This window comes from Platalea leucorodia, assembly GCF_965183815.1.
Source record: "Platalea leucorodia genome assembly, chromosome: 1".
In the NCBI taxonomy this organism is placed as follows: Eukaryota; Metazoa; Chordata; class Aves; order Pelecaniformes; family Threskiornithidae; genus Platalea; species Platalea leucorodia.
In genome coordinates, this window is record NC_138823.1 from 95623943 (window position 1) to 95644367 (window position 20425).

General features: G+C 40.2%; 1 protein-coding gene across 2 annotated transcripts; it reads right to left on the reverse strand.

Annotated features, from left to right (window-relative positions):
• Nucleotides 1-207: 207 nt before the first annotated feature.
• BLOC1S5 (biogenesis of lysosomal organelles complex 1 subunit 5) lies at nt 208-20057 on the reverse strand. Of its 2 annotated transcripts, none has more exons than XM_082314954.1 (5): nt 19894-20057; nt 18584-18666; nt 16245-16374; nt 11861-11919; nt 208-2323 (listed from the first exon to the last, which is right to left on the reverse strand). In XM_082314954.1, the coding sequence occupies exons 1-5, from the start codon at nt 20003-20005 to the stop codon at nt 2144-2146; spliced, it is 564 nt and encodes a 187-aa protein (XP_082171080.1). In that variant the 5' UTR covers nt 20006-20057; the 3' UTR covers nt 208-2143. The 2 variants fall into 2 exon arrangements, with proteins under 2 accessions (XP_082171080.1, XP_082171079.1); XM_082314953.1 differs by having other exon boundaries at nt 11861-11976.
• Nucleotides 20058-20425: the final 368 nt, after the last annotated feature.

Sequence of the window (20425 nt, forward strand, 5' to 3'; positions counted from 1 at the left end):
AAAGTTACTGAATAAAATAATTCAGCAACGGACAGTTTCAGGTAGGCCCCAAAATAAATCAGTGGGCCAACAGGCAGATGTAGACTATGAAGAACAGTGTTTTCAAATGATCTTCAGCATAAAAATACCTGTATCATACTAAAAGAGGAGCACATTTTCAGTGTTAGTATTTAGAAGCTTTCCAAAGAATCAGGAGCACACATCCCAGAAGATTTTGGAAATACCGCCTTTATTTTCCAGTGAATATCCAACTTGCAACACTTGCATCATTGCTTAAGAGCCCTCAAATTGACGAAATACTAAAATCTACAGCTCCAGTGCACAGTTAATTAGATCTTTAAATCTTAATAAAAATTATCAGTGCAAAAATAAAAAAGAATTCAGTATGCAGTTAAATGCATTTTGTTGTAAAGATATTTGGGCTTTGAGCACATATACATCAAATAATCTGGTAAGAGAGAAGCCATTTTCAGTCTGTGCTCAAAACAATCAAAACTATTCCACACCCAATTTTAAAGACAGGCAGGAACTAACTTTATCTTTTTAAATGAAAGTCTGAGCTTAGTTACAACATTCATCATGGGTACATAAGCAGAAAAATATTACAGAGGTCACCTTCTATTCAAATAGGGGTTGTTCTAAAAGAGGCTTTCCTATTTTTCATGTGTGGGATACTTTTGAGACATCTACGTTTTTTCCATCTGCAACAGAGAATTAACAACATTCCAGCGTGCCCCAGTGTCGGCAAATCCTCTTTTCAGTCCAGATACACGACGATGATTGATGAAGCTGTTGGGCCTACAGTAGCGGGCAGAGCAGCTTGGCAGGAATTCAGTGTTATTGAAAGAAATCTCAAATACTTATTCCATCTCCTCTACTAACTTTAATCACACTATCAACTTGCTGCCAGGAACGGAGCCTTGACACCCAGCCATAAACTTACACAAGCAACCATTGTTGGCATATTACTGTTGCAATACAGGTAAAGGGTAAATTCTATTTATTTTTACCTGTTTCCATTCTATATTGGACACCAGCTAAATTATGGAAAGATATTTCCTGTACTAACGGTTAGCTTGCAGCAAATTTCATTAAGGTACTATGTCTCATTCTGCTTGGTTAATGAACTGATTAAGTTAACTTCTTCAGTCACACTGCTGTTAACTGCAAGTTTTAAATAAAAGAAAGCAATACAGGAGCTTCGTGCACCGAGTAACAGTTATTAAGAAAGCAGATCAGTACTACAGGCATTTTACCACCAATCTGCTCATTTGTTATGCTAATAAACAAAGAAAAATCTTTCCTCAATTGATTTATAAAATTCTGACAAGGTTATCCTAGGTAAACCAACGGCATGTCGAATATTTAAGGTAAATACTGTGCTTAGCTACAAAGCTAATACAAAGACCGATATGCTTCTCATGATTACTTTTGAGCTTGTTTTGGCTTTGCTTCAAACAGTAAAGCTTAAAAAGAGAGGCCTGAGACATTTACAGGGAGAGAAAAGAAATTGTTGTCCAAGCTCACTTAGCCATTCTTACGTTACCAAAACCATTTAAATCCCAGCTCTGCTTCGTAATACTGAACATACAACCCAAAAGTTGGAGTTACAACTGGATTTAAAACTCTGTTGACATCTTTCATTGCTAAAGCTTCAAAGTAAAGTATTCTGTAAAACAAGTTGGTTTTCCTGAAATCTATGAACGGGCTTTATGGTTTTCCCAGTGAGTTCTCAGCTAACTATGGCTGGAACCTATTACGCCTACTTTTTGGGAAAGGGCTGTGGCTGCGCACTGGGACAGTTAGTATTACATTAGTCTCTGTTTTCCCAAACGATACGATACTCTCTGCAGATGGGAGAGAATTTCAGTTCGCAACTCCCTGAGCTGATGTAGTCACACAATGTAATTTCCAGTTCCACCTTCCAACAAATGAAGAAATACCGGCATTCTACCTGCCCTGAACAAAACAAGCAGAGATAGGCACTTAAGTTGAAAGTATGCAAACCCTTTCTTCCCATACCAAACCTGTAGAGGACATTCTCCTTTTATCTTATGTGTTTCAGTTTTCCAAAAGACTCTCAATTTAAGTCAGAAGCAACTGAGTATTGGCACAAACCCAGCATTATTAAAAAAGAAAGGTCTTAAAAAGAAACATATTTGGCCAGTTCCTTCTCCATCTCAGAATACTGCTCTTTGAGGCGCTCCATAGCTTTTCTGTGCTCTTCATCCACTTCTGCTCGTTTGTTTTGTTGTTCTTTCATGAATTCCTCCCAGTGGGCTATGCGGTTCTCTTCACGAGCCATCAGCTTGTCCTCCTGAAGCTGAGAGGAGGAAAATTAGAAGTTTTAACAATCATTTCCAGATTAAATCAGAGGGTTTAATGAGATCTACGTAATGTTAGAGTATCAGAGAAACTAGGCTTTTACTTCAGTAGAAGAAAGTGAAACTAGCAAGAAAACATAGGAAAAGGTGAAACTAAAGAGAAAACATTTCTTTTTATAAAGTATAGTCAATCCAAAACAAATGGTAAAATGTCTATGATACTATTAACCTGATAGCATTAGCAACAATAGCTTTTCTATGCTGCAGTCTGGTGAAAATTAAATAAATGGAAAGACACTTTAAAGTTACTAGTTCGCCTAGTTCTGATCTGATCTGAATTCTCTCAGTGCCAGGAGGCACACAAGGCGCGAACATCGTTCTTCCACTTCGATCGGTCTGCGGCTGCGTGCTCTGGAGTCCCAAGGGCCACAGCGCAGTCTTCTGTTGGTTTTTTCCTCAAGACATGACCGATCCAGCTCCATCTCCTCCTCCTCACTTCATTACTGATTTTCTCCATCTCCGCCATTTTGGTTTTTTTTTTGAAAGTTGATGCTCGTCATTTCTGCAACTTTTTTTTTTTTTTTCCGGGAGGAGGTAGTTGGCCTCCTGCCCAACCCCCATGACTTGGAGGGCCAGTGGTTTTTCTGTCAGGGTGGCCTTCCCTTAGGCTGCGTTGGTTCGCGGCACCTTCTTCAATTTTATCCGGTGCACCCTCCAGAGAGGGATCCCCTATCCACCACCCAGGGGACGCGCCTTCTAGCTGTGCAGCCCCAGCCGAAGGGTTCGCCTAGTTCACTTCTATCAATTTCTAAAGATTGTACTTGTTGCATTATGTGCTCCTCTGACTACCGACAATGTTAGAAGTACTGTAAGCAGCTGATATAAATCTGTATTATATCACAAAGATTTTCTTTTAAAATGAACTTCTGATTTTGGGAACGTGGTATTTGGTGCTTTTAGCCCCTTAGTTATGGGAAAAAAAAAAAATCTGGAAACGGACATTGCTTCCCCCCCCCCCCTTTTGTTTTTTTTCTTCTTTTCTCATCTTCACACAGAAAGAAGCTGCCTACAGACACAAACAGACTCACGGAGTCCACTGTTCTGAAAGTGAACTGAAAGAGAAATAATTTAAATAAAATGCATCTAATTTTCGATTAAGTGGTCTTAAAGAACCGAGAATCTGCATCTAGTAGAGCAAGCACAGGCAGGTCTGTGTTATACATGATACAGACCAAAAATGCTCTGGAAGCATTACCATAGCTGATGTAAGAGGAAAATTCTAGGCCCACTATATTTCATATTTGTGAATGCTAGACAGAATAAAATCTTAGAAAATTATATATGTCCATTATTTAGATATATATGTATTACTAGAGCATAAGGGATACACTTCAACAGTCAAGACAACATTTGAGGTTTTATGTCAGATACGTGTAAATAGAATGCTTCTATGTTTCACAACAAGTTATGATGGTGAATGAAACATGTATAAATTACATCAGCCAATCCTTCAACATATTGCTCCTCCTTTCTTGACATTTGCTACTTTCCCCTTGTCTCATTTGTTGAAACAGAAGTATTTTTTACATTCTTGAATACATTTTTAAAACTAGAAACGAACCACATTTCTATTTGACCACAATGCTTACGTTCAGCATAGTCATCAGATACTAGTCTTGATGAAAACACAAAAAGGAAAGAGTGAAATAGAATATAACAACATGGATATTCAATGTTTTTAAATTGGCAGTTTGTGTTTCTGCTTTAGCCAGCTAGCTCTCACTGTGATTAATGTCTTCCTTTATAAATAAATTATTTTTCCCCTTACACTTTCACACTGCTTGGCTTCTGGTAAGTCTGATTCCTTTCACTCTCTTATCTTGAAAAAAACCAAACCAAAACAAACCCCCATAAATCTAGCTATCTAGAAAAAGATACATACATCTAATATGCATGTCAAAATGAGATGTACTTCTGTGGATTGCTTGCATGCAGTATTAACAGTCTGACGTCCTTACACTATAAATGCTGAAGTCACAGTAAATCTAGGCAGTTGTTGTTATATTTGCTCCATCCCTCAGCAAAAGAGAGGATTCAACCTTCTTTTATTTTCTTCTTTTTCCTTTTCAGTCTATTAGCAATGATTATTTTTTATGTACAGTACTTCTGTGTAGGAATAAATACTATCATACAGCTTCAATAGACATCTGGCATTTTTGTCAATTAAAGGCAATGGGAACCCATTTATGTATTCTGCAACACACTCTACATGTTGTTCTTGAAGGTCACACATCATGGGTTAAATATACCATTTTTGCTATGTAGCATTTTATATACCTTGTACCAACATTATGCCAAGATCCATTTTGTTTGCAACAGATGCAATATCAGCTACTAACAGACTAGTGTACACTACTAGTTCGACCCATACACTACTTCATATTCAACAGGTTTTGAAACTGTCAGTGCATCACACGCTTACTGACAGGATTACACAGCACCTACCCAAACCACGCTTCAGCTAGACTAACCCATGCTCCTCACAACATGAACAGCTTGCAAGGAACATGAAACTCATGTTGCTACTTGCTATTTTCATTTTCCACTGCACCATTTCTACCCAAGGATATAAAACGATTTACCTGGTAAAACAACTGAAGACATTTATAGAACGTGAGATAGCTAAGTTTAGTTTATCAAAAATCTGTGGTCTAAAAAACCTCTTGCCTTCCCCTGCTCAATCAGTCTTTAGCTTGTTCTGGCACAAGAGAAGTGACATTGTGAAATAAAAGGATATTAGCAGCCAGGCTATGTACATTGCCTAATCTATGCCTAAATAAAAATTTAAACAGTTGAGTACCGAGAAGCAATTGCTGTAAGTGCTTATTCTTTAAATATATAAAGACAAGCAGCATTCTACTGAAATAGTAACTACTTTTATAGAGTAAGATGTATGTTGGAAATAAAGTAACTCCATGTAATTGCAATTTACACGTTTAACATTGCACATTTAAACTCATGCTGAGTAGCAAGGAGCACATGAACATCATTTAAGAGGAGCAATCTTTGAAATACGTACTTTCTCTTGCTAAATATGAACTGAAAATTGAAACAAAAAGTTAAGGCTCTAGGTATCTCCTACAGCTTGCTGACACAAGTATGACAACAGTAAGAAGAATGATCGATCTCTACAGATCTGTATCGCTGCAGTGATGCTGATATATACAAAACTTCAACAATTCTTTTGTAAGTTAAAAACAAGTTATCACAAATACAATAATTGTTAGTAATTCACACTCCAGCTTTTGCATGTTCTCAGAAATTTTGCATTCAGGAAAGGTTTAACAGCATTCTGAGCAACCTCAAACATGTTACCATGTCTCAGTGGTTTAGGTTTTAAAAAAAATTCATTCCTAATAGAAAAAACATATTGTAGCGAATTATTGGTCCTCCAAAATTGTAATCTGTACATACAAGGTAAAAAAGCCAGCCATATGCGGAGTAGCCCACATTTTGAGATGTTAGAGACATATGATAAAATACCTTTTTACCTAAAAAAATCTAATTCACATATCCCAACTCACAAGACAGTCTTGGTATTAAAAAGCTACAGAACATTCCAGGATCAATCTCTACAGTTTCCCTAACCTGATGTATTTCCTGGGCAAGTGAAAAGAGAGAACTGAAAACCTTTTGCTTATGGCATCTACCCTGATGGTGGAGACCTATTTCCAATTCCTTATACACTGAATAATTAAGTTCTAGATAACTAATGCCAATAACTGTCCTGAATATTAAAACAGTTTATTATTCTTACATACTTTTTTAGTAAGTTGTTTCAAAAGAACAGACACCCTTTATCTGCTTGGTTATTGTGTAGATTGAAAAGAGTAACACCGTCATTTCTATATATACATACATATATTTATAAATCTGAATTCATCAAGTCAATGACACATGTCAAAGATCTTAACTCCCAAGTCAAACAATAATCCAAAGACCTTCAGTAGCACAGCCCCTGTAGGCAACATATGACATATCAAGAGACATATTATGGAGCAGATCATTTTGAGTGCCATCACATGGCACGTATCGGACAACCAGGTGATCAGGCCCAGTCAGCATGGGTTTATGAAAGGCAGGTCCTGCTTGACTGACCTGATCTCCTTCTGTGACAAGGTGACCTGCTTAGTGGGTGAGGGGAAGGCTGTGGATGTTGTCTACCTGGACTTTAGTAAGGCCTTTGACACCATTTCCCACAGCATTCTCCTGCAGAAACTGGCTGCTCATGGCTTGGACAGGCATACTCTTCACTGGGTAAAAGACCGGCTGGATGGCTGGGCCCAAAAAGTGGTGGTGAATGGAGTTAAATCCAGTTGGCGGCCAGTCACAAGTGGTGGTCCCCAGGGCTCAACACTGGGCCCAGTTCTGTTTAATATCTTTATCAATGATCTGGATGAGGGGATCGAGTGCACGCTCACTTAAGTTTGCAGATGACACCAAGTTGGGCGGGAGCGTTGATCTGCTGGAGGGTAGGAAAGCTCTACAGAGGGACCTGGACAGGCTGGATCGATGGGCCGAGGCCAACTGTATGAGGTTCAACAAGGCTCAGTGCTGGGTCCTGCCCTTGGGTCACAACAACCCCATGCAACGCTGCAGCCTTGGGGAAGAGTGGCTGGAGAGCTGCCTGGTGGAAAAGGACCTGGGGGTGTTGGTTGACATCTGGCTGAATGTGAGCCAGCAGCGTGCCCAGCTGGCCAAGGCAGCCAACAGCATCCTGGCTTGTATCAGGAATAGCGTGGCCAGCAGGACCAGGGAGGTGATCGTTCACCTGCACTCGGCACTGGTGAGGCCACACCTCGAGTGCTGTGTTCAGTTTTGGGCCCCTCACTACAAGAAGGACATCGAGGTGCTGGAGCATGTCCAGAGAAAGGAAACGAAGCTGCTGAAGGGCCTAGAGCACAAGTCTTATGGGGAGCGGCTGAGGGAGCTGGGGTTGTTTAGCCTGGAGAAGAGGAGGCTGAGGGGAGACCTTATCACTCCCTACAGCCACCTGAAAGGAGGTTGTAGCGAGGTGGGGGTCGGTCTCTTCACCCAAGTAACAAGCAATAGGACGAGAGGAAATGGCTTCAAGTTGCACCAAGGAAGGTTTAGATTGGATATTAGGAAAAACTCCTTCACCAAAAGGGCAGTCAGGCACTGGAACAGGCTGCCCAGGGAAGCGGTTGAGTCCCCATCCCTGGAGGTATTTAAAAGAGGTGTAGATGATGTGCTTAGGGACAAGGTTTAGTGGTGGACTTAGCAGTGCTAGGTTAACCATTGAAGTCAATGATCTTAAAGGTCTTTTCCAACCTAAACGATCCTATGATTCTAAGAACTTGAAATTGCCTTTGCATACTGATGCTCAGTTAGGAAGCAGTTTCACCCTATCACAGAACACAAAAATATAATATGCATTCTGAATAAATATACATTCATATTTCAGGAAGGCAGAAGAATGGGTTTTTCTGAAGCCCAGAAAGCACTTGCAGTAGTAATAAATAAGTTCTGATCTGTTAAAACTAATATTTTTTTTACTGTCATAAAGAAGAAAATAATGTCTGCATGTTTGAAAATGCAGGTATAGTTGCATGATGAAGCAATCAGTTTTTCTCCTTTCTTAAAAAAAATATATATATTTGGAAGAATAGTAATTCAGCGTTAATTTTCATTACTTTTAAACTTGTAACTTTGGAAGATGACCCAACTATGTAAATGATAAATTGAAATAAATTCTGGCCCATGCATAGTCAGCAAAACACTTAAAATGAAATAAAAATTAAGAGAACTCCCAGATTGCTGAAAACTACTAATTACAAATTTTGGATTGCTGGTAATGATTCAAACCCCAGAAACAGACACCTTGATTTTTAGGTTTCATTCTTTTGTTTCCAGGGCTGCCAACTGGAGAAACTGTAACTTGTAAACTAACAAAATATCACAAAGAACAGCACATACAAACATGAAAATCAGTACACTTTCATAGAACAGCTTTTCAAAATATAGCCTAATTTTAATTCCTACCCTTTGTCATTTAAAATGACTGCTAAAACAAACACAAATCTGTAAAATAACTGTAGTTTAAACTTACAAAAAAAAAAAAAAACGACTACCAACCAAACTGAACTGATTGATTACGTCTGCCCCTTAAGTCAGACCTAATTATAAATTAGAAAACAGCACCTAATAAGCCCAGCATGGCCACCTCAGAAAACAAATAAAGCTCCACTTTTCTCTTCCAGTCAAGAAGTGTCAATGAAATTGCTTTGATATTTAATTGTATAAATATGCCAGTGCACGATAACAAGACAGAAGCCCATATTATGATACCATGTTCAGGCTTCAGAACAACACATTTTGTTCTTGTGTAAAACCTCATGACCTTTGTAAAATGTGAAAATTGCCGTATGAACTAAAGCATGCAGACAGATGTACCTGAGCCAAGAGGAAGCCTTACCTAATTCATGATATTGTATGGTATTGGTACACTATTTAGCCAGGAACCAGAAAAGAGAGTCTCAATAATTAGCTACAAATTGTAATGTTTTAAGCATTAGACAATACAACATTTCCCACCATGTTGTAGGTTTCTATTTGAACCAAAGGATCGTTTAACTGGCAGCAACAGTACATTAGGCTTTTACTATCCGTGTTTCTGACTGGCACTTACTATCATCTACAGCACAGAAAAAAACATTTTTACCCCACCTGAAAAGAATCTACAAAGTAGTACAAATGGTATTTCTCCATGGATGTTAATTTGGCAAAATTTGGATAGATTTGTTTGTTTGTTTAATCAGAGAATCATCTCCTCACACCCAAACACTCACAGAACTCCAGCGCTATCCTCCTCTAAAGTTTCCAGCTCCAGACCACGCTGACACAGCTTTGTCCTGTTTTTGATTGCTGGTTATCCATTCTGTCAGCAATTCCTCTTGTCCAAACAGTATTTCAGCTGTTCGGCGATAAGTTACTTCAGTCACCCAACAGAACATAAGGCATAGCAAGCCGTTAAACTTTACTTTTCACACATAACCTGAATACTTGTCCTCAATTTCTGTCTTTCAGTATAACTTTATAAATACAACGGTTTGGGAAACTCAAACTAAGCTTAGAATCTGTTCTATGTTTGTAACAATGCCAACTACTTTTATGAGTAATTTTTTTGTAAGATATTTAGCCATCACTAAACTTGGAAGATTTTCAGCTTTCATGTGCATATAAAAAGTTGAAAACAGTTTTGAGTTAAAGTTTCATAATTTGGTTCAGATATAAACCAAAGCTTGTCTAAATTACAAACATAGTTTCTGCCTTATTAATTCCTGTTATGGGAATTCCCTTCGGTGTGTTAGCAAATGTACATATTTTGGCAGTGACGTGTCTCATATTTCTTTTATATCAACACCTAGGTTCAGACATTAGTTATTTGGAAAAAAATCTGATCTGATTATGAAACCATTTTTTCACTCAATAGTGCATACGGCTTGAACTTGAAAGACAGTAAAGCCTTCTTGTATACAGTACTGACTCACATAAGTTGGTTGCATTTATTTCTATCCTTGTTTTACTGTCATAGGTTATGCAAAAAAATAACATTTGTAAAAGCATCAAATTTTTCAGCAAACTTTGGCTTTAGTATTACTTGGTCTATTTTTGCTGAAATTAAAACACACAACCAAAAACACATTAAAAAACCCCAAACCAAAAAGCCCACCATTTGAGGGAGAGACAGGCTTTGAGAAATGTTACCATACTAGTTCATGCTACAAGCAATTAAGAGGTAAGACCATCATGGGAAGTGTCAGGTAGCTTCCAGTATAAGCCTGTACCCTTCTACATAAAAATGTTTAAAATAAAAAGAAAAAAATAAGAACATAGTACACAAAAACAGGTTTACAAAATTTCTTGAAGTCTTCACTAGTTTCTCCCACAAGCTTAGAGTAATCTGCAGCTTGAACTACTAACGAAATATTACTGATCTGGATGGGAAGACTATGCAATGAGACAGGGGATTCCATGAACGCTTCCTTCAGTGACACTCCTGTAATCACAAATTACTTTATACCCTAAGTGAGAATGTGGTAGGGACAACATAATTTCCCTTTTGTTACTTGACTGATACCAGTAGCTGAAAGGAACTGCAAAAAAAGATACTTAGTAAAGCAAATAAAATTAATTCTATTCAGCAGAAATTGAATTTCACTAACATGAATCACCTGATATTAGATCTTACCAAAACCCCATTATTTTTTCAGAATCATGATTTCAGAAAGAAAAGTAAGGAAAAATAATTTCTCCTCAAGTAGATGAACTACAGTGACACCTCTTATCTATAATTTAAAAAAGTTACCTACCTGTCACTACTCACATTTGGAAAGTTTCAAGCCAAAAAGTCTTACTATACAAGCTTAAAGAAACACTACAAATCCTGAATAGCTATTAGTATTGCTCCACTGAACATAACAAAAATTGAGTGGAAATACACAATTAATATTTTAAAAAAAATAGTTACCATTCTTATTAAGTGACTGTTCATTTTATAACTTATAAAATTTTTTATTAAAGTTTTACTTCAAACAAACAGCAGCAGAACTATAAGAATTTCCTACTTAAGCTCTCTACCAATATCTACACTAGTGTTAGACAAAAGCAAGCTTTGTCAGGGTCCAGCAGTGTGCTATTCGCACAGTACTAGTATTCAACTGCAATTGGACTGCCCATCTTCATCGATTACAAAAAAGAAAGAAAAACACAACTATCAGCTTACATAAATCAACGCGCAGCCTGTTTTGTGTGATGGCCACAGAAACGTCTTCAGTTTTTCTGAACTAAACTATTATAAATAACATTTTGCAAGTAAAAAGATAACACAGGAACACAATCATGAATGAGTAATGGGAAAACGTGAAACTAATTTCTTGTATAATTTTCCAAATTTTAGATTCAGAGCACATGTATTTCAAATGTAGCCAACTGAAAAGATTCCAATGATTCGCATGTTCCTATAATATAGCCCTTCATTAAATAACCTATCCACAAGTGAAAAACACACTTCCCTTTCAACAAGCAATATATATAATATGGTCGATGTTCTCAGCTAACTAGGAAAGATTTACATTTCCATTCTGGTAGGTTAGTAGGTGTTTTTTGTTCCACAGAAAATTAATTATTTTTTTATATTTAAGCTTTCCTTGTATGCGACAAATATTATAGTCTGAGCTAGGAAGGAAAATAAAGCAAAGGAAATAAAAAAAAAATAGTTTCCATACATTAGGAGATTGTAGGAAGAGCTAGTGATCCATTAACTTTACAGTCCTAGAACATACATGCCGCCACAGTTTGCATTTTATAGATGCAGAAATCACTCCAAAAGAAGTTTTACTGCAAGTATATAAAGCATAAAAATATGTGCTATACTGAAGGTATGTAGACTTGCTGTAGAAGCACAAGACTCTTACTTAGGTCACATTATAAAAATCTATCCATCCATCCTTTACCTTCCTCTCTTCGTGCTCCCTCTCTTGGAGTCTGTGGATCATATTGTTGGCAGCTTGCACTGAAATAACAAATTGCAGTAGATCAGTCTGCTGTTCTAAATCAGAGGGAAACTCACCTGAAAGGGATTTAAAAGACATGAGGCTGTTGCAAGTCAAAGATTATATTCCACTGTGTCACTGCACAAAAAAGATCTGCCAGTACTTGCAGAAAATGCTTTACATTGATAACTGTATGTAGGCATATCACCAAGTTCAATCCTTGCACGTTCTAGAAGCCAAAAGAGAAAGACAGCTAGGTCCTCTTGTGCCCATATTCCTTAGTGTTGCCGACGAGCTAGAGTGCACTACTCACCACCTCAGAAGACATCAAAAAAACTCTCAAGTCAGCAAGTAAAAACAGGTGACCAAGTTCTATGTTTTAGTTGTTTTTTTTTTTTTTTTTTTCTTATTTGTTCCCCATCAAATGTAAAGAGTGATTTCGTATAAACAATCTACATGGAGAACATCTTTATGCTGGAGCCAGCTTCTTCTCTCATGAGACAAAGCCTAGAAAAACTTGTCAATGGAAATAGGAGCTGTATTTCTGTGCAGTATTTTTTCCTAACTTATTTAACACTTAATTAATGCAGAATTAAATAAATTAATTTCCCCAAAGCAGTCATTTCTCCCACTAACACATCCTAGTATCGAGAAATACCTTACTTATCATATTCTTAAAGCTGGTGACTACTCACACCAGGAGGCCTGATCCTGCCTCCCGAGGACTGCCAGTTACAGAACAGGCTCACTGCCCTCCTAGCTGATGAGGAGCTGGGAGCACCACGAATTGGAGCATCTGGTGGCTGAGCCTGAGCCACTCAGGACCATTAGAAGACAGTGGCAATTGATAGTTGTAGCAGACTCCCTACGGCAGGGGACAGAGGCTCCCCACCTGTCGATATGATTTGTCATCTGGGGAGGTTTGCCTCTTGCCAGGAGCTCACATTTGGGATGTTGTAGAGAGGCTACTGAGGCTCGCACTATTCCCCCTGCTGCTCTTCCATGTAGACACCAGTGGTACTGTAGGGGTGACCTAAGAGATATCAGGAATGACTACAGGGATCTTGGGACAGCAAAGTCATGGGGGTCCAGGTAATGTTCTCCTCAACCCTCCTGGAGAGGATGGATGGATCTTCGGGGTTAACAGCTGTTTGCACAGTTGCTGTTGGCAGCAGGGTTTCAGTTTCTACAACCATGAGACCCGTTCTGAGCATCAAGAGCTGCTTGGAAGAGATAGGATCCACCTGACTAAACAGGGCAAAAGTACCTTTGCTAACAGGCTGGCCAACCTGGTAGGGATAGCTTTGAAGTAGAAATGACAGGTGAGGGAGTGATTCCTCAAAAAAGAAGTAAAGAAGCTGGGGATAGGGTAGGCAAACCAAGGGTCTGCGATGATGATAACAGAATGGACATAGCATCCTTTTCAAGGATCACTTCCTTCAAGCTCAAGAAAAGTCCATCCCAACAAGTAGGAAATCAAGCAAAGGTGGCAGGAGGCCTGCATGGATGAGCAAGAAGCTCCTAACTGAATTCAGACTTAAAAAGGAAGGAGGTAGAAGCAGGGGCAGGTGACCCAGGAGGAGTAGAGTTGCTGTCTGATCACGCAGGGACAGGGTTAGGAAAGCCAAGGTGCATCCAGAATTGAATCTGGCAAGGGATGCAAAGGGCAACAAGTAAGGATTCTACAAGTATGTAAACAGCAAAAGAAAAACTAGGCAAAATGCAGGCCCTCTACTGAATGGGGCAGGGAGCTGGTGACAAAGAACATGGAAAAGGCCAAGGTACTCAATGCCTTCTTTGCCTTACTCTTTACTATAAAGACCAGCCTTCAGGAACCCCAGACCCCTGAGATGAGAGGAAAGTCTGGAGCAGATGACTTACCCTCAGTGTAGGAGGACCAGCTTAGGGAGCACTTAAACAAACTGGAAATATTTGAGTCCCCAGTGCCTGACAGGTTGCGTCCATGAGGGCTGAGGGAGCTAGCTGATGTCACTGCGAGGCCACTCTCTCTCTCTTTGAAAAGTCACTGCAACTGGGAAAGGTTCCTGAAGACTGGACTCCTATCTTCAAGAAGAAAGATCTAGAGAACTACTGGCCAGTCAGCCCACCTCAATCGTGGCAAAGGTGAGGGGAAAAAATTCTCCTGGAAGCATTTCCAAACACATGAAGGAGAAGAAGGTGATTGGGAGCAGTCAGCATGAATTCATGAATGGGAACTCATCCTTAACTGACCCAACAGTCTTCTACAACACAGCAACTAGCTTGGCAGATGAGGGGAAAGCAGGCGATGTTGTTTACCTCAGCTTCAGTAAGGCTTTTGACACATCTTCCGTAACATCCTCATAGACAAACTAACAAAGTATGGGTTAGGTAAGTGGACAGTGAGGTGGACTGAAAACTGGCCGAACAGCCAAGTCTAGAGCCTGTGATCAGCAGCACAAAGTCAAGTTGGAGGCAAGTCACTAGTGGTTTACCCCAGAGGCCAGCACTGCAGCTGATACTGTTTAACATCTTCATCAGTGACCCAGATGCTGGAGCAGAGTGCACCCTCAGCAAGCTTGCAGATGATAAAAAACCAGAAGGAGTGGCTGACAGATTATATGGTTGTGCTGCCATTCAGAGAGACCTTCGGCAACTGGAGAATTGGGCTGAGAGGAATCTCATGAAGTTCAACATGGGGAAATGACAAGTCCTGCATCTGCGGAGGAATAACCCCAGGTAGCAATACACACCGAGGACCAACAACACAACCTTGCAGCAAAAAACAAAGGTTGACAGCATCCTGGGCTGCATTAGGAAAAGCATTGCCAAGAGGTCAAGGGAGGCGATCCCTCCCCTCTGCTCAGCACCGGTGAGGCCACACCTGTGGTAGTCTGTCCACTTCTGCGCTCCCCAGTAAACGAAAGAGATGCACTGGCAAGTCCAGCACATGGCCACGACGACGATTAAGGGACCGGAGCATCTTTCATATGAGGAAAGGCTGAGAGAGCGGGGACTGTTCAGCCTGGAGAAAAGAAGGCCCAGGGAGGATCTCCTCAATGTGAATAAATATCTGAATGAAGGGAATGAAGATGAGGGAGCCAGACTCTTCTCTATAGTGCTCACTGCCAGGAGAAGAGGCAGTAGGCACAAACTGAAACGCGTGAGATTCCATCTGAACACAAGAAAACGCTTTTTTCCTGTGAGGGTGGTCAAACACTGGCACAGGTTGCCCAGAGAGGTTGTAGAGTCTCCATCTGTAGAGATATTCAAAACCCAACTGGACACAGCCCTGGGCGACTGGCTCTAGCTGCCCCTGCTTGAGCAGGGACGTTGGACAAAATGACCTCCAGAGGTCCCTTTCCACCTCAACCATTCTGTGATTCTATTACTAATGATGTATTGCACAGCTGACCATTAGAAAGTCAGGGAACAGTATCAAAGGTTCACTCCATTTAGAAGGTGTTAGAACATACGCCTTATTTCCATGACTAAATTTTAAGTTTCAAATATTATCCTGGAATTGTTTTGTGTGTATAACACCATCTACCATTTGTTATTATTTATGTGGCATCTGACATAGGCAGACATCGTATGAAATTAAATGCTTATACAACATGATATACAGAAAATATAACAAAATCCACATTGGTGTGTTTCACCTGCATAAATTTGGCAGCTAAAGCTATATAGCCACTCTCCCCTGAAATATCTTTTTGAGAAGCTATCCTGCTGAATGAGTAAGAGAAAAAAAAAAAAGATACTGAAAAATGAGTGCAACAAATCTTAAAGTCTTAAAAGCTGAGTAATAAAAAATATATTAGATGGTTATAACGAAGAAACTAGGATTAGCATACAAAAATTATTACTACTACCCTACTTGTGATTAAAGATAATAACAACAATAACAATAATAGCACATTTCATAGCTATAGACCAGCAAGTTCTGTTTTAAATCACAGGGGACAGTATTATGCTCTTGTGTGGGAAAATTAACAAACTTGAAGGTCACAACACAGTATGCTTGCAGCAAACCAGAAAACCAGAATTTTGTCCATGGCTTTAGCCAACACAGAGCACTATCCTAAGTGAGTTGTAAAAGATTGAGCTGAAACAGCTTCTACTTAAGTCAACAAAAAGCTTTAATGTAACCTTAGCAAGAGCTGTGTTGGCTGGACCAATAAATAGCAAAAAATGTCCCTGATGTTTCCCTTTTAATATTTCATAGAAATGAGAACAAAGCACACGAACAGTAGAAAATTTATCTAAGGATGGTAATTTTTCCACAAATCATATTCTGAACTCAAACTATTTATATTATTCCTCAAAACGATACAACAAGAAAAATAAGAAGCAACTTGCTTACATCTCTTGACCGCTTCATTCAGATTGTCATGCATTGCCTGCTCACACTTAGGAAGAACGTGTTCATTTGTTTCAAAGATTGCATTCTTTAGATTTTCAAGTACTCGTAGTTCTCGGAGGCCACGTTTTTCCTGCCAGAAGAATTGAAAGAAAATGAATGGCTAACAAGGAACTCCACTTTCCAGAATAAGATGGTTTCCCAATTGATAAACTAATAGCTTTACCTCAAAGACTACAGCACTGTCTATTGAAGTGTTACTCTACTTATTTAGCACAATTGATAAAATAAGTTTTGTGAAAAGAGAGAGTAAAGCTCCATTCTTCACACTAAAATACAGAAATGCTTTGAATGATGCTTCTGGTCCTTGTGTGAAAAGTTTGTATTTACTAATAAAAACATTGTGCGGAAAAATGTGTTGTTTTGTATAGGTAATTTAGAGCATATCAAAAACAACAGAGAGAAACAGAGCTTGAAAGCACTCCATTTTTATAACTCAGTTGTTACAGAGAAATAACATAGCATTGATTCTGCTTGCTTGATGTCTGACCTTCCAGATTTAGCATAGTATGGGGTTAAAACAATGCAAGTAAAATTGCTTTTACTGAAGCAAAACAATGAAGTCAAGACTAAATGGTAACATAACACAGCTGACTAAAGAAGCAGCCCTTCTTCTGGCTCACTGATGATCATTATTAATTACAAGAACAAGCTCTTGCTTTATTGTTTACATTAAAAAAGAAAAAAATCTATTTTTCTGAAGCCACAGCACCACTTCCATTCTGAATTTCACCTGCAATTTCCTTTAGACAGTGAAAAGTATTCTAGAATCTGCTCCAGCCTGCCACCTTCCTCCTTTTCGCCCCCTCTTCAGGGTAATGAGTAGAGTTGCACGCAAGCATTCCTGTACTGAAAGTTGTTAATCATAAAGCAATTCTAAACAATAAAAAAATACTGCATCACATGAAGTGGGCCATTGGATCATCACACTTTAAACCTTCAGAAACTGAGGCAAACCCAAGTCAAGTCACTTAATTAAACAGGCTCCAGACTTCCTGAATGCAAAGCTACTTTCTTTACATGCTTGATGCTAATCCTTGAAAGAAAAAGCATATGTCCTACTACTCCCCCAAAAATATCTGATATCTCAAAGTTAGAAACAAGTGTAATTTTTGGAAGAAATTTTAAGCTGCAAAAATGTAAACAATCCTCTGCTTTGCTATTTCGCTGCTAAAAGTATAAATCAGAAATTAAATTTCAAGAGAAGATCTAAGAATATATGAAATTTGTCTGAGAAACAGAATGAGACTTTGAGTGCAATGAAATATATGAATTTAGTTATAATTTTGTAATTGAGTTGAAAATTTTCCTTCCTATGTAAAGCCACTTGACATTATTTACTGTATCCTATAACTTATTTAGGGAAGGCAAAGAAAGAAAACATTCCTTATGACTCTCAAGCCCATACACTACAGATCTAGCAAGAGTTTAGTTCACGTACTTATATTGCTAGACCAGCATGGAGACAAATTAGACCTGGTTGAAATATTAGCTACAATCTGGGTGGGGAAAGACGTTTTAATGTAATTTTTAAAAAAAAAAAACAGCTCTGCACACTAGAACTTTGAGGTATAACTATATGTTCAGGAGTAATTTTAAATCCCACATTCTTTAAGAATGAAAATCTACTCTTAGAAATAGCCTTTTGTTGACACGATTCAACTTTTCTAAATTTTTGCTGCCATCTGGTGGAAACCGTATTACACTTTCCAAGCAAAGTTGTACATAAACACTTTTACACCTTCAGTACTTTAGCCTCATTTGCAGCCAATCAGACAACAGTCATTCAGTTTTTAATGATTTTCTTACTTTGCATAAAATGTTGCTCTTCTCTTCAAGTAATATTACTTCCTTTCACAGAACAAAAAATAAAGCAAAATTAAATTACAACTGTGCCAGCTGAATCCAGCTGAAGCACAAACTGGTTTCTTAATCAGATGTAATCCTGTACTGGCCAGCAATATTTCCCTTGAACCAACTAGACTTCTCTAAGATGTTAGGACTACATTATTCTCCTACATCAATATTCCTACCGGTCTTTCACAGGAAAAATATTTATGCCCTTTTCAAAACTTTTTTACATAGAAAGACCTAAATTACTGCCTTGTTTACTAAAAATGCAGATATATACTATAAGTGCGTTAGTCGTTTTGGGCAAGAAATGCACATCAAATCTTTCTAAAGGAAACTACGTACATATTATAATCTCTAAAAAGAGGCTAAGGTTGTTTAAAGTCTCAGACTGTGAAGTTTACAGCACCCGATAAGATAAAAGTACTTACTTCAAATTCTTTAACAAAGTAACGTATTTCTCCCTGAATTACTGGTCTGTGATCCAGTAGTCTTGAATAGATTTCCCCAACATCTAGAAGATTAATGAAAGTCAGATTTTTAATCTCACACTCCATACTAGGCTACACAACGCAAGGTAGCACACCATACTTCGATGCAAGAGGCACAACTGCTCACCGAATACATACAAAATCAAAAGAGCACCAGAATAATATTGGCTATCCTATCTACTCAGCAAACCACCAACTTAGATAAAATGCAATGAATCGATATTCCAGGGGCGACACACACCTTTCTGTGAGGGTGAACGTTCTCCTCTGTCTCTCAGCACCCTCTGTTTCACTCCTCCTCCTCAGTACAGCTTCCCTATCTGACTGTTAACGGCAGTGAAAATTTGATGCATGGCAGAACTAAAGGCTGCAGCTCAACAGAGATTCACAGCTTAAGATGTGGGAGTTTTCTGCAGCGAGAGCCAAGAGGAAAGCTGACTCCAAAGGAAAACTGTTAGCCCTCTCTTGTATTCCAGGGCCAAAGACTTGAACCTTCCTCTTGAAGAAGAGTATTTACAATATATACATGTATCAGAAATAGGCTTGGCTGTCATATGGAAAAAAAGCCCATTAAATTGAAAAGCACTCTGATCGCATAGCATTTAAAGACTATTTCAAGAGATATACAGCGTAGTTCCAACAAGCCCTTTAAACCGATACTGAACTGGCACTGCCATCTAAAGCAACAGCCCTACTTTTCCTCCTGCCCCCAGCTGTTTATTCCTACTTGTAGCTCTCCCTCTCTACTGCACCCAGGTGCATTTGTTCAACACCCTGAATCCTGCCACATTTTAAAAAAATAAAAGAAGTGTAGAACGATTGTTTCAAATTTGGGGAATGACATGATTCCAGCAAACAACGCATAGGCTACACCACTTCCAAGTTCAAACACTGCTGTGTACAGATTAACTAGGCCAAAACCACGGGTGCCTGGGTGAACACGACAAAAGTAAGAGCTGCCCAGAAAACTCAATGCCAGCGGCGAGGACCCCCTGGCAGCTTCAGCTTCCCCAAGTGAAGCCACACAGCTGTCCCAGTTTCAAACGCCAAGAGATGAAAGCCCCTCAAACCTCCTGGCTGCCCGACTTCAAACCTCGGGACGCCTCACGGCACCGCAGCGGGCTGGGAAGCGGCTGAGGGGATTGCTCACGCCCGGCTCCACCCTAACGGCCCCCCCTAACGGCCCCAGCCCGCCCGCGCTCGGCCACCACAGGGACCCGGTACCGAGCTGGGCCGCCCCCGCTCCTCACCCTTTATGATGGGCTGGATCGGGGACCCGGCCGCCAGCGCCTCCCGCTTCCTGTCGCTGGGCAGCGGGGCCGCCCCGCTCCGCCTGGGGGAGGCGGGGACACCCCCGCTCATGGCGCTCGGCGCCCCGCTCCGGCGGCGGCGGCGGCGGCGGCCCGCGGGGAGCCCGGCCCTTCCCCGCCCGCCCGCTCAACTTCCGCCTCGCCCCGGTGCCTCGGTGTGAGGTCATCGCCGAGCGCCGGCCGCCGTTGCTGCGGTAACGGCGGCGGGCGGGCGGGCCTGCCCCGGCCCGGGCTACCGGCCTCCTCCGGCGGCGGAGGCCGCTGATCCCCGCCTCGGCTGCGCTGAGGAGAAGGAGTTTTAGGGGGAAGGAGCCTGCTGCCGCCTCGGGGCACCTGTGCGGCCCGGCCCGGCAGCGGCTGCCCCGGCCCGGGACACGCATCGGGGGCGTCGCCGGTGCCGCGCCCAGCGCCGCGCGATGCTGAAAAAACCAAAACGGACCAAACCGGCCAAACGAAAACCCCACCGAAAAAA